The 14,737-nt window shown below is 51.5% G+C and overlaps 1 protein-coding gene across 1 annotated transcript; it reads right to left on the reverse strand.

Annotated features, from left to right (window-relative positions):
• Window positions 1–7,265: 7,265 nt before the first annotated feature.
• Window positions 7,266–8,185, reverse strand: A1O3_00830 (uncharacterized protein; the record flags this gene model as incomplete). Its single annotated transcript, XM_007730980.1, has 2 exons — window positions 7,266–7,811; window positions 7,922–8,185. 2 exons carry the CDS (start codon window positions 8,183–8,185, stop codon window positions 7,266–7,268), a joined length of 810 nt encoding a protein of 269 aa, XP_007729170.1.
• Window positions 8,186–14,737: the final 6,552 nt, after the last annotated feature.

Raw genomic sequence — 14,737 nt, forward strand, 5'->3', positions numbered from 1 at the left:
CTGGTACAGTCCAGTAAGCTTGGGGGCCGAACCACCATCATCGGCGTTGCCGTTGCGAGACCAGTAGAGATGTCTGCACACTAACCTCAGCTTTGGGGATGTCCACCGGTAAGAGTTCGGATTGGTTTTGCATCTGGGCCAGATTTTTTTTCTGTAATGTTGACATCCTGCAACTAGACTAGACTGGGTTGAAGCAATCTGTTGAGGACAGGACGACACTTGAGAATACCTAATGCCGTAAGGTAAGTATTGACTTCTCATCCGCGCAGAGGACAGGGTAACCGAGAGCACAACGCCCTCCGGCATTGTGAGATGAGTGACAGGTGATCGCGAATAGTTGCGAGCATCCCTGAGTGAAGCTTAAGAGCCTTTGCATCTGCCTGGGCGTTGCCTCGCCTTCCCTTCTACGTGAAGCGCCCAGGTTGTTCGTTGCGGCAGAAAAGTTGATTTTGTAGCGAGGTGCTGTATGTGGCTCGAAGTTGGTTTGCTCCAGACGGTCTCAAAGGTAATGGAATGATACCTTCGCCGGCACTTTGTACCCAGTCCCTCGTTCAAGCACATGGTAAGTCACGCCGCCGCCCAGTTCGACGCGTTCCCAGATCTCGTACTCGGGGACAGGGTACGCGCTACCAGCGTGCACTTGGATGAACTCCCGTAAAAAGTACTAGAAGCCGACGCCTTTCTCCGCTATGATCTCCCTAACCTAGGCGAGCAGCTGAACGTCTTGGAGGAACCATCCCGGTACGGCTCGGCCTAGCGGATTGGGGTTCGCAGCTGATAGTGTTCATCCGCCGTGGCTGCTGGGTTCCAGGGCTCCGCTGGGTCGGTGACCGCCGCAGGGCGTAACACGATGCGCCCGAGCCCTAGGAAGGCGATGTAAGTCAGGGAGAGGAAATCTGTGACCTTAAGCCTTTCAAGGACCGCCAGGAAGAGGACACCATGCCAGAAACGAGCCCTGGTTCGAAAAGACCGGGTCAGTGGTTTAATTCAATGACGGCCGCTTCAAAAGAAAAGAAGACTTACTCTAATTGTTGCTTGGGAGTGGGGGAAGAGTTAGTCAGGGGTCTCTCTAGGGACCCATAGCCAGAGGTTCGCCATTTGTCAGCCCGGCGTCTTTTTTGAGAGTTTGTGGAAAACACAGAACTTGACCAACCAAGCTGTGGCCGTAACGACTCTCTTGTCTTCATAGCGTCTTCTTAGATTGCTCAGGGATGCAAGATCAGGCTCTTCTTGTTGGAGGCACCAAATGTAAGTCAGGGAGAGAGGTTGTCTGACTAGCTATGAGGAAAAGAGGAGTTCCAAAGCGCTAAGGGATTCACAGCGGCCACGGGGATGAGAATGCGGCTGTTGGCGTCGTCGTCGCTGGCGCGCACGCTGAGGTTGCTAATGACGACTCCGCGGTATCGCAGATCCGGGGTCATGAGGTCGTCGTGAAGTACTCCGTAGGTGCGCGAAATCCAAAAGCGGTTCCTCAGGAGGATTGTCTCAAAGGTAATGCATTGAATGATACCTTCGCCGGCACTGTGTAGTACAAACCTTTTGCGCCAATCTTGTTGGTATATAAATACCGTACCCCACCGATATCCTCTTCGGGCGGTTCCCCAGGAGGATTGCATTGTTAGAACATCTAGGCCCACAAGAAGACACAGGTGGGTTGAAACACAGGATAGGATGTTCCCAGGTCCAAAGAGGTTGGCAAATGAATTGTGTGTTGGAAATTCCGACTTGGCTTGTAAATGAATTGTGTTGGAAATGCTGAATTGGCTTGCAAACGACTTATAAGCTGGGGTATGCTCAATCTGGCCTGCGATTGAAACTATATGTAGGTCATCCATGGAGCTGGTAGCTATGGTATAAAAAGTCTTGGTACTTGTCGATAGGTACCATAGAGCAGGGTAGTAGGTCGTTTAGGTAGATTTGCACAACAACCAGTAACTCCTCCATCAAGGTTCGCCATTTATCGGCCCGGCGTCTTTTTTTCGGGTCAGCCTTAGTTCTTTCCGAACCGATGCTCGAAAAAAAAACTGACCTTGTAGTCACCCCAATATCGGCGGCGGGAGTGTTTGGTATCAACTTTTGGGGGGGGTACTTGACTTTCTTCTTGACAGGGGTCGACTTTTCTAAGTCCGAACTATCAAAAAGGGCTGAGTCGAGATCAGAGAGCGACGAGTCTGAATCCAAAGATTCGGAGCGAGGGTGCGACATTTTCGAACGCAAGTTGGAGAAAGAAGACGTGAGACTGCTTTTTCCCCCTCTATGACCAGCATAGAAGATCCACTGTCTGAGACGAAAGCATTGGCTGGGCAGCTCTTATGGCCTCGACAGCCTGCAGGTTGTCATAGTCGACATCTGCATCTTGATAAACTTAACTCTCTGGATGAGGGAGCTGGCCGTTCTCATGACAAATCCTCATGTCGACGGCGTGACTCCACTATATTTGGGTTTGTGGAGTATTCAGCGTCACCGCCATCCAAACCCCAGGTGCCACCTGAGATGGCACATTGGGAACAGGACTTGGACGCATTGGCTGTCGAGGAGAAGCAAACGAAGTATGACCTTGGTGCACAGATGGTTGAGCCGACTGTTGCGGAACGGCATAATGGCCATGGTCCTGTGGTTGTAGACAAGTTTTTGCATTCCGGAAGACATGTTTGTGGTTGATGGTTCGTTCGGCTCGGTGTTAGTTGTGTTGTGAGGAGTATCGTTGTGTTGTGATCACAATACAAGGCTTAGCAGGACCTGGGTCCTTGCCCTCTTTGATAAGTTGGTCTCTTTCATGAAGCTCCGGCTGTGCTGCATATTGCACTTGTCCTAGCCTGACTCGTGTAATGGCTTTAGCCCGTCCAGTCAATCGCGCCAGGCTGGCTAGCCCAGATCAGCGCATTACCATATGGCATATGCTGTCATGATCTGGCTGATCACCCGACGAACGACGAACACCGGTTGGGTTGCCTTGATGGAGTTCATTCGACAGGCCTAAGGCGAATCGACTCTCGGGGTACACAGGACCAATCGACTATAGGTATATAGGTATACGCACCTTCAAGGTACGCTGCCAGACTCGCCTTGGGTGGCTGTGGCATGGGTCTGATCCAATCCATCCACAATGACCCTCACATCACGGAGGTTGGCTATGACCTGGCGTCTGGCCAGGTTCGCACGGTCCTCATCTGAGACGAGTGTTCTCGGTGATATTGTTGTGTTCGACAGTGCTCAAGTAGAAAGTAGTTGGGCGTCAATCATTGTCGCCAGTCTTGTCGTCTCATCCACTGTCTGTTAAGACTCTGTAGTGCATTCTGGGTAAGGGTAAGAGGGTTCCGCCGTCGAACCAGATATTCCCTCTTGTCCTCTGGATCATCACTGACAACAACAACTCTCCCCACATCGCTCGGCTGACCGCCTCATCGTTGCGCCATTTGGTCGTGATTGTAGACAAGCCTGAGGGTGTGTACCTTCGCCAAAAAGGGGACTTGATTTTCTGGGTCAGTTTGTCCCAGGAATCCGTATCACCTAGGTCCTTCAAGCGGATGTTCTTCGGGTTCCCCATGTCCTGTACGAGACGACAGAGTGACCATAACGACAAGCAGGTGTTCTGGACATGACTTGGGTCCGACTAGATCCCCCTAACCCTAACCCTAACCCCTATTTGTGATATAGAAAATCTTGATGTTCGAGTTAACCACTGTCTTGTTTCCATCGGCATTAATAAAATGTAGTTTCCCGGATTGGAGGATTTGCATGAGCTGCTGCTGAATGGGGTGATTGACAATGCTTGAGTGTGGCTGGACCTGTTGTTGGTAGTGAATACTCATGCCGGCGTAGATATTGATTTGCCGTCCTAGCCTTCTCCTCATAATGTTGCAGAGTTGCTTTGTCAAGGTAGTCTGGGTCTGGTCCACTCTGTGCTTGGGATCTCCTTTGACATCCTCGCTCCAGTGAGAGCAGCAGGGCAGAGCATGGATTGGAATGGAGACTCAGGCTGTGCATGGCTCATGACTAGAGCCGCCCCTTTCAAGCCGGTGAAAGGTCGAGATAAATCTTGCGTACTGTGTATTATCATCTTCCAGCGGTAGATGTGTAGCAGCCCACAGATTTTTATCAACCCCGCCTGTTGTCCGATCTAAGTTCCCAGATCTGAGTGTCGCAATTCGCCGCAAATGGGAAGAGGGAGGAAGTGTCAGTGGCACTCCCTTTATGATGTGTCCGTGCCTGTCTGTCCTCTCCTACGCCCATCTGGCTTCAAACCGAAAAGATATGCCGCGTTTTGTTCTCCCACTGCAAAGGGAACGATATGGGCGGCTCTGGTAACGCTAGAGTCGGGCAATATTGTGCGTGAGAGAGGACACCATACCCCTGACGAGTTAGAGGACGCCGCCTGTCCTCTCACAATCCGGGACGCGTCGATCCAGCTGTCTTCTTCTCACAATCCCGGATGCGTCGGTCCAGCTGCTCTGGGCGTGCGCCGCAGTAAATGTCTGGATATGCCAGCGACATGGTCAGTGACGATGGCGACTTTGAAATAACACAGGCCTGTTCCTTCGTCCACCCAGGCGCCCTTGGGTACTGGACCGCCGTCCATGTCCGATATCAGATTGCCTGCAGATCCAGCTCATCAACCTGACTTTCACTCTGGTTTGATTGACTCGGCGAGATGGCACCGAACCCGGAATAAACCCCCCAATCTCGTTATGTGGCCCTGAGCCTGCCCGCTGTTTCCATTTGATGTCTCTTCTGTAGCCCAGCGGACACCAAATACCCAAGCTGTACTACCGCTTCGTTGTAGTCCCCACCCGACCCTTGAATTTCCATGCCACAGCCGAGTACCACACTGCTGGTGTATGCATCAGACATCTGACTCAATGTCATGGCTGGCCGTTTTCTCCGAACAGCCTCCAAGCTGCTTCGCACTCGGTCATGATAGATGGATGATTCTCGATTTGTCGAAGGGGGTGGACCGTAGTTAGTATATATCCCGTATATCGTGTGTAAGCCCTCGCGAGATGTACAGACTCGGACGGTACACAAAACCTGCTCATCGTCTAGACATCTGTGTGTTCTTGCTCATCTGGCCGATGAAGAGAACCAGGCTGTAGCAAGCCTCCCTAGACAGACGTGAACTGGTGGCGAGCCAGTGGCCAAGATATCAATATGTAATTCTGATTAGTTTCAGATGTTGATGTTTATCCACGATGTCGAGCATCTTGGGTTCAATATCGTGGAAACTGCTGACACCTTTGGTGCTCAGGTTGTCAACGATGTCCATCGTGTCGGAAAGGGCGGCAGTGGCCACGGCGACACATATACCCTGTTCGTATGACGGTCGCGTTTCATGTCATGTCTTCATCCTCGTCATAAATGAACGAACTAGTTTCTGCGTTCCGCTTGCAAGTAAGTCCTGGTGGGACTACACCTTGGTAGAAGTGCGATCCCCCTGGTCCAAGAACAAGTTGCTCTTGCTCACGCTAGAGAGTGGTTTGTAGCGCCGTGATTGGGTCTCCTTGTAGATTTGTCGCCTTTGGATCCGTGCTGTTGGTGATATCGCCCATGGTGATGTCCAATCTTTTCTCCATAGCCGGCATACTGACCTATTCCCCAGTCGCGCTAGACAAGGAGGTACGAAACGATCCGCTCGCTGAATGACCTGTAACGGTGGAAAGCCTCGGTGTTTGCCCTTCCAATGGCATCGAGGCTTCCAGTGGAGCCATTGGTCATGCCTGAAATAGCATCGAACAAGGCCGGGTTGATCCATGGATTTAGGGTTAGGGAGTGTATCTTTCCAGGTCTGAGAAGATTGGGCTTATCAACTCCAACGACAACCCGACCCATTGACGAAGCTAGATCGGTGCACAGTATAGCATGTATAGCATGCAACATCAACACCAACACCGATCCTGCATTTGAGATCAAATAAGCCACCGCTGTATCGACTGCGGTATGGTTGGGAAGAATCCGACCGCATGGCCTTGACGATGATGGGATCCAGTCCCAGGGCAGTGCCCTCCGGACTCCCAGACAGGAGGAAGCCGAGGAAATGCGTTCCGTGTCATTGTAACCATAATGAACAGATCTTTAAGCTGACACTCCATCGGGCATTTCCAGGCTTTCGTGCGATACCCGTCCGACTCACCACAACCCTAATAATGGTCTCGTGCTCGTAGGGATGGATGATTTGCAACGAGATCACAAAAGATTGACATAGTCGTGCGGTTTGCGAAACCAGCAGATTCTGTTAGCATTCACCCAATTGTCTTGCACCCCGGCCTGCTGGATAAGATTGGCGACGATGGCCCTGCGAGAGGGTAGGTTGGCAGCCTGCTCTGGCAGTCATCGTCCACCTTGTCACATCTACTGGCTCCAAGGCGCGCGCAGCAGACTTGTTGAGGAACGGGTTTAGTAACCGCTGCACTGTGTTGTATGACACTAGCTGCAATGCCTTGACAATTGGATCTAGCCGGTCGCCAGCAAAGAACTCGTCTTTGACCTGTAGAGCGGTGAAACCCTGCTGCATCTCCATTAGGCCGGAAACAGTGTCCCGTCCTGGTCACGATCGTCTCAGTGACAGCCACATCGAAGTAGGGTAGACTGTAGAGATAAATGCCTGGAATTGATTGTCCAGTGCGGATTGTTGAGATGCCGGCCCTGTGGAATGTTGGAAATCTGGGAAGCCGATTGCCGGGTTTCGAGTGTCTGGATTGCTGGCCTTGTGAAAGGTTGGCAGTATGGAACGCCAATCAATGCCTTGGAGCTCTCGAAAGTGTCTGACAGACATCGAAGCCAGTCTGTATGTCGTTTCGTAAACGACGTCTTGGACAGTCAGTTATATATACTTATAGGTACTGGAGCATGATAGAGAAACCACTGCCTCGAAATTGCCGACCGGGACGAGTCTGCGCGACGTCTTAGTCGCCTGTCTCTCAGGTCTCACAAATGGCGACATCAGGGTGGCCACAATGCCACCTATAGAGTAAATGTGGTCGGTCAGCATCTTCGCAGCAGGCCAGCTCGCCCATTCCATCAGGAGGAGCCACTGCCTCGAAATCACCGACCGGGACAAGTCTGGGGGGTGATTCCAAGCCTTCATACGTTCTTAATGCTCCGAATGGGCACACCACTGAATGTGTGGCACAGAGGTGTTCAATCTTTGTTTGCTTTTCCTGGCTCCCGCACCCAGTGAATTGACGACTGTGTCACGATTGAGATTTTCGATCTCAGTCAATATTGGTCGTGACTCGCGCGAAACCGAAGAGTGCTCTGTCAGCTTTCCCTCATAAGCTGCTTCGTTCAATGGCGCCGATATCCCAGAGCTCATTCGATATTGCTCTGAGAGGAATGCTGATTGCGTTCCGTTGCCCAGCATCCGGGTTTGCAATCGCGTTTCCATATTCTTGAGGGTTCGGGATTATACGCCTTGATAAGACGTTTCCTGAATGCTGAGTTGTCGTTTCCTGTTCGCTTCTGTGGCTGGTACACCGTCCTTTGTACATGACGACGGGTGGCAGTTGGTTAGGATCTCCTACCCACCAGACTGCCTCGAAGCCAGCTTCGTCCTCACTGTCCGACAGTGGAGGGGGAACGTCGCCATCTGCTTCCGATCGCAGGTATTCTTCTTTGAGTTGGTTCACGTGTTGCAAGTGCACTTCGAGTGCCACGAGAGCCTTCTTGGCATTGGTGTGCACGAGTTTGAGTCGCGTCTTGTTTGCCCGACATTTGGGGTCTGTGCCACGTCCTGCCCTCCAGACATTGTGGATGTTGGACCACCATGCCGTACAGTGAATTGGCGAAACGTCTTGGGGATCTTTCTGGTCTCGCCACTGGCAGCAACGTGCGGCCGAATGCATATGCATACGAGCACCAGTTTCCGGCTTCATTAAAGTCAAATATGCGTGAAATAACGCAGCGGTGACGGTCACGGGGGTCAGACAAGAACCTCAACCAGATGTCCACAGTCTCGAAGGCTCTTCGGAGGTCCTTCGGGAGAGATAAGTTCGCTGATGGTCATTTCGGGTTTAGATGCAAATGGGCGGACCAAATTCCGATTCCAGGCAGGCGACGTGAGCTGGCCTGTGACTTTCACAGCTTCCGCAATACCACCGTCGGAATCGATCTGATTCCACCAGGACTCCTTCTCCGAGGTTACAGGGTTTCCAAACCGTCTGATGGAATTGTGCCAGACATTCGGGGCCATGGTCCTGACGACGACATCCCACCACAGACATAGTCCTGACGACGACATCCCACCACAGACACAATCTTACTGCAAATGCAGCCCATGATGAGTGATCGAATTTCATGCAGGGTGTTCAGATTCGATCAGATGTTTAGTGAGCTCTCCCCGTTGTTCTGACTTCTGATCTCTGACTTCTTGGAGCACAGTATCAAGTTGTGTCTCTACCGAGCCATTCAACAACAGTCTTGTCTTGCCAGCTGGCTGGGTTCTTTTGCCATCCAGTCAAGTCTCAGGAATTCCATCTCGTTCACGATCATGTCGAAACTGCATAATCGGAATGCGTTTGAGAAATTTCCGAGTCCGAAGGTGTTTGTTTCCGAGTTTGTTCAAGTTCTTTGAGCATTGCGCAGGTCCAGGTGGAGCTCGTCGGCGTCGATTTGGGCTTCGCCCAGAGCGGCAAGGGGCCAGGTCGGCGACGTCGTCGTTCTCAACCGCTGGGTGCCCCCCCAGCAACCTGGTCAACCAGACCCAAAAGCTCCCTGGCCTTCCCTCCCCCAAAGCCTCCGGGATCTAAACATGGTCAGCAAACTTGTCGCATGCGAATCGCAGGTGAAACGTACGGCTCTGCAGTCCTTGGCAGACCGCTTGTTTTGGGCACCCCGGCCACACCGAGTGTGACCCTGTTGGTAGGTGCAGTCGACAGCATCTGCGCCAGCCCGGAGGGAACGGACACACCGTGTGACGGCGAGGCGGGTGTTGGCGCCAGTAGTCTGCAGGCCGTCCAACAGGCCATCATGGTAATACCTCGCCGCGTCGTACAGCTTCTGACGAAGCTTGCGGGACAGCGGGGGCGGCGACTCAGGGTCCCCAGGCAGTGCTGCAATCACAAATAGGCAACGAGTTGCATGTATATATATGCAGACAGGAATGTGTCGCAGGGATTTATTGCAGATCGTGTAATCGTATAATATAGGAAATATTATATCGATATGTGCAGACGGCCGTACATTGCTTCTTTCTAGAGGGGGTTTCGAAGTATGTCAGTATCTGCTGGCTGGATCGTCACAGGCTGGATGCCCGTAGCTGGCATGTCCGCGAGAGAGAGATACTGAAAGTCGGATCATGTCTTCGAGGGCCTTGTTGGGTGTTCCAAACGCTGTGGTGGCCATGTATGTGCACGGTTTTGTCTTGACGGTTGTATATGAGTAGAGAGGCCCACCGTCTTTTTCGGTAACGGCAACAAGGCCTCCGTAGAAGGGAGGACAAAGCAAGGTTTCACATTCCGGATTGTGGATGACCCTTGGACTCTGCTTGCTGCATGGCATCGTATATGCGGTGATCTGACGAGGACTACCAGAGGTCCTCGGCAGGATGGACCATCTTTCGCTGGGTGGTATGAGAAGTTCGTCACTGACTCTCATCCCGCGAGTGTGACATCGAAGCGCAATTCTTCGTCTTCGTGATCCACGACGAAATTCAGTGTCCCGCCTGTCTGGAATGGCCTCTGCTTATCAAAGTCTCTCCAATAAGTACTTGACTACAGTCAAGATGGCCACATTGGAGCGGACTACCAATATGGCAGCTCATCCTGTGCCACTCTGGTCTGTCGTATACAGACCTTGCACTCGGTTGTCTGGATCAACCGTAACGACTCTTGGGCATCTGGTCCGCTGACACTGGCCTGACCAATTCGGTGCACTGCCCGACCGTTTGAATCAATTGGCCCATGTTATCTGGGCAGGGAAACATCAGGGTCTGCATTTGTCTTGATATTGCAGATGAGGCCTGCGACGTGAAATAGTATTAGGATCGACCAGTCTAGGATGTCATCTCAGGCCACATATTGATAGCGTCGAGACCGAGATTGCTCAAAACGTGCCTACCATTGCTTTTCAGCGGCTAGCCGAGACAGACATTCCACTTGGGGAAGAACGCTTTGCCTGATCGCACCGAACATAACAATGCCACTGCATGCCGTAGTTTCTGAGGCTAATCGGACCTGGTACATTGCCTGGCCGATATGAGTGTCGTACGTCGGCGCAGAAACATCCTCGCGGGTCGCCGTATAGTACTGGCCGAACCCCAAGTACTGATCGGTGTGAGCCCAAATAGGCTATTTGCAAAGAATGCTAGAGAGTGGTCTTTGCCCGATTCAACCCTGGGAACCTCGTCGAACTTCTACTATCCATATAGACATAGAGTGAGATTCCAGAAACGATCGTGGGGCGACGACATTCGCGATCAGCATTCCTGTTACATAGCTTCATTAGAACACAGAGCTAGGGAAAGTAGTGTACTGTGTGGGAAATTCGAGGTTGCATCTGGAGGCCCGAATGTCCATGATCTTCTGTCGGGCCCTGAATTCGGTTCCAGCCCCCATCGGCCCCTTCTTCATATCCGTAGTCGAGTGTAGTCACAAGGGATAGCTCTGTGGTGGGGTGCTAACGAGCGAGAGGCAAGCTTATCAGGTGCGAGGCGTACTTTAAACTGTCGTTGGCGGGCGACCCTCTACCTTGCTTGGTCGAAGGCCGAAGGTCAAACGGGGAGAGGTACAGGTGATAGGTATCGATGGGTGCTGTTATCGCGTAGGCCTTGAGTGATAACCAGACCACCGAGGAACCTCGTTACTCGAGTGTTTGTTTGTCTCTGCCGGTTCGTCCACCCGTATTCCAAAAATTTCCAATCTCGAGCTCTCTCTCTTTCAATCGAGTTAGTACTCGACTTTCGACGCCGCAAGAACCCACAGATCCTCATTTGAGGCGTTCGGTTCGCCCTTGAGACAAACCGACTCGACCTCCGTAACTGAATTGTGTCTTCTTCTCGGAGGCTGAGTTCAATCGACAACCGAGTGTGATGCTGTCAATTGACGACCGAGTGTGATGCTGTTCAGTTTCCAGGGAAGAAGGGGATGACCGAGCGTATTTGCGCCCTTCCGAAAAGCCGAGTGATGGCTGGTTAGCGTTGCTCCTTAGGCTTGGGATGAAGTTATAGGCGGATCTGTCTTACTATGATGACTGAGAATGATTAAACTAAGAGTAGAGAAGGACCGAGAATGCGAGAAAAGGTTGGTGGCGATGAATGAAGCGTGTGATAGAAAGACGAGAAGGTTTAGAAGCGATGAATAAGAGGTATTTATCCGTGTTGTTAGTGCTGGATTAGTGACGGCGAGGCTAACCCTAGCATTGGTGACGGTGAGGCTAGCCCTAGTATTAGTATTGCGTGTCTCATTTGTAACATGAGGCGGTGGACGCGTTCAATGGCTTGAATGACTGTATTTATATTGTCGGGCATCTCCAGAATGACTGTATTCATGTTGTCGGGCATCTCCAGAATGACTGTATTCATGTTGTTGTCTGGCATCTCCAGTATTAGTACCATGTTGCGCGCTCCAGTCACTTGCGCCCACCTTCCACTGCGCTCCCCGTTTGCATGGAGGGCGACCATGGCCGCTCCCACACCGACCATGCGGTCGGTATTGAGCTTCTTAAAGACAAAGCTCAGACAGGTCCCTCTCGGACCTGAATGGGGTTCTCTTCCTCCGGCGAGCTGACGGGAGCGAGTATCGGTGACGTGGACGGGCACGACACCGTCGATTGCCCGGAGACATAGTTGGTATCTTGTCCGGGTGGGAATAGGTCATCATTTGTCTCATTGTCGTTCGCATCTGGGGAAACGTGCAAGTCATTGGGTCAAGGCCCGTGCCACCACAATTATGTCCGCCTCATCCGGCCTCATCCAGAGCACTTCTTCCGAACGCCCTTCGAGCCCTTGGAGGTTGAAGCTGAGGGCAGAACTCCTGGTGTTGACAAGGAGATACATGACAGGACCGTCAGGGTCCTCCAAGCGAGCCAGGAGCTCCTCCTTTTCGACCGCGGAATGTTAGACCATACGTCGAAGTTTCACGATCGGGAATTTCGAGTCTGCGGCCACTGTGTCGTGTGTCGTCGTAGAGGCCTAGTGGTATTGCATCCCAAACCCCACGTTGTATTCTCCATCGATGTTGCTCATTATGCTCATGGCAACGGCACGAATTGCCGCCTGCATCGATGTTGTTCATTTTGCTCGTGGCAGTGGCACGAGATTGCCACCTCATCATATCCATTGAATGACTGAACCCGGACAAGATATTGTCCGTCGATAATGGACTTCTTATTCCCAGCTCCGTCGATGATTGCTTGTACACAGCCATGCCCGCTAGCGTAACTGTCAAGGTCAGTAAAAGCCTTTGCTCATCGACCCTCGACCCAGATGGGGTCGATCAGAAGTCTCAATAGACACCGAACATAGCCCCAAATTGTGGAGGAACTGGTCTCTGAGACTGCGATGCTCGGAGACGACGACACCCCGAATTGTAGTATCGGTCTGGATGCGGACTTTGAGATCAACAAGAAATCGAGGAATTTGATGGCTCTGGCTGCCCTGCAGACACCTGGGGATCCTTCTTCGGGTGTCGAGGCAACTGGCCGCCCACTCTGGTGACATTGGCTACTCGATGAAGTAAAAACACCGTCGACCCCTTACCAACAGGCGGTAGCCTAGGTACGGCCTTCGCTAGAGGGTACCCAGAACCATTCACAGACCTCCCGGTAAAAATGGATCCTGTATGGTGTATCGTATACAATTCAGTATCCCTTTCCCTTTATCAGCTGGAGTTTTCGCCTTCGCTGTCAGGAACCAAATGTCCTGCTTGTTCGCTCGGATTAACCAGTAGTAATCATCACCGACTTTGTCACGATCGACAAAATCTCATCTGACCAGCCCCGAATATGCAGTGGTGTGGTAGGGAAATGTATGATCGGGTTATTGGTTAGCTGGTCAGGGGCAGGGACAGGATCCAGGATAGCAATTCGCACGGAGTGATAGTGATGACCTGGCGACCATAAAGCTCCTGCATAGAGAACAGGACTGTCCTCGCAGGAAACAACTGGTACACTTCCCAGCTAACAGGTATCCTGAACCATTTCGAACCAATGTCTGCACTGAAACGCATTCTGGGAACACCGGTTCGCGTTTCGAAGAAGGTGCCACCACATGTAGACACGTCTCGCATCGAGGATGATTGACTGTGCCGACCATGTAGCCGATCATGGCATTCACATGGGACAAGTTCTGGACGTCTCTATCCCCCACGAACTCCAATTGCCGTACGACAGACCGCCCAAACAAATCTCGTGTCGTTGTATTGTTCGGGACGGTCTTGCGTTCCATGTATGCCTTGTAGAAGGCCTGACCATCGAACGGAAGATCTCCTGGCTTGAGGTAGCCCATGCCATGTCCGACCTGCTCGATGTTAGGCAAACCCATCTCGAACTGAACCAGTGACGCTTACAAAGTGCACCGATTTCGACTTCTTTGCTACCCCTATCTGGTGAACGACTCGGGCTCATCAACCACACTCCGAAAGACTTCCTTGCCATGGATTTTGGTTGAAAGCAAAAGCTGTAGAGTCGAGTCATTCTGTGCCCTGTCAGTCTATGAGCATGGAATTCCACGCTGAGAGCAATTGATGCATCCTTGATCGTTGAGCTTCTTGCATTTCAATGTGGGGCCAGTTCTTCCTGACAATGGCTGTCCAAAAAGTCACATCCGTCGTATTTAGTACGTGGTCTCTGCAGAGCCCGAAAGGTTTCATTGAACTGATTGATATGTGTCGGCCCCGCATTCTGGAGTGTGGTGACATGGGTGTTGAACGGAATCACAGTAGATCCGATCATTTGCCGAGCTCGGGGCTGTTCCGGTTTTCGACCTGTGCTCTCCCCACGACCATTGGCATTGATCGAAATCCATGATGCTGTGGCTGAGACCTTGGCCTTTATTCAGTCTGATCTCCGAGCCCAGTTGTTGGAATTCTTGACACGCATGACCCGAAGGGCGGCACTGTCAATCTTGAAATCAATCCCCGGCACAAGACTATTATATCCGAGAGATGTGGCATACTGTTCAGAAGACAGTGGACTCTGGCTGCATTGTTGTGGTCCAAGACGGTGTGGTATAGTCGACCGATGATTTGAATCGCCGTGTTAATATTATCCGGCATCTTGAGAATGGATGCCGACGGCATGAGCACCGCCACGCCCGTCGCAGCTAGCCATATGGTCACTATTAGTGACCAGACCATCACACGCAGAGCAACAAGGGCCGTGCCCTCGGGTTCTCCTACTAGGAGAAATCCCAGTGAACTAGGAGCACGTTGTTAGTAAATATCACTATTATCATCTGAATATAGCGTAACTAACCTTTCACTACCATAAATGGTAGTTTGGTTGACCGACATGATGCCTACTCCCGTATTATCAGTACTGGTTGATAGTAAGGCGCCGCTGTTCCACTTACCCGACAAAAAATGAAGAAAAAAAACAAGGAAACAAAAACATGGAACTCCAAAAACTAGAAAGCGAGTCTGCTATCTGTTAGGCGATAAGGTTATAAAGGGGTGAAGAAAGGGATACTCACGGATAGACAACAAACAGTTGTCTTAGTGGATGCTATAGAATGTTAGCAGCTCTATCTAATAGTACGGTCATTAGAGTACTCACTGTCGTGGGGATAAGTATGCTGAAGCACAGGCCT

This window comes from Capronia epimyces (assembly GCF_000585565.1).
Source record: "Capronia epimyces CBS 606.96 chromosome Unknown aczIQ-supercont1.1, whole genome shotgun sequence".
Taxonomy (NCBI): domain Eukaryota; kingdom Fungi; phylum Ascomycota; class Eurotiomycetes; order Chaetothyriales; family Herpotrichiellaceae; genus Capronia; species Capronia epimyces.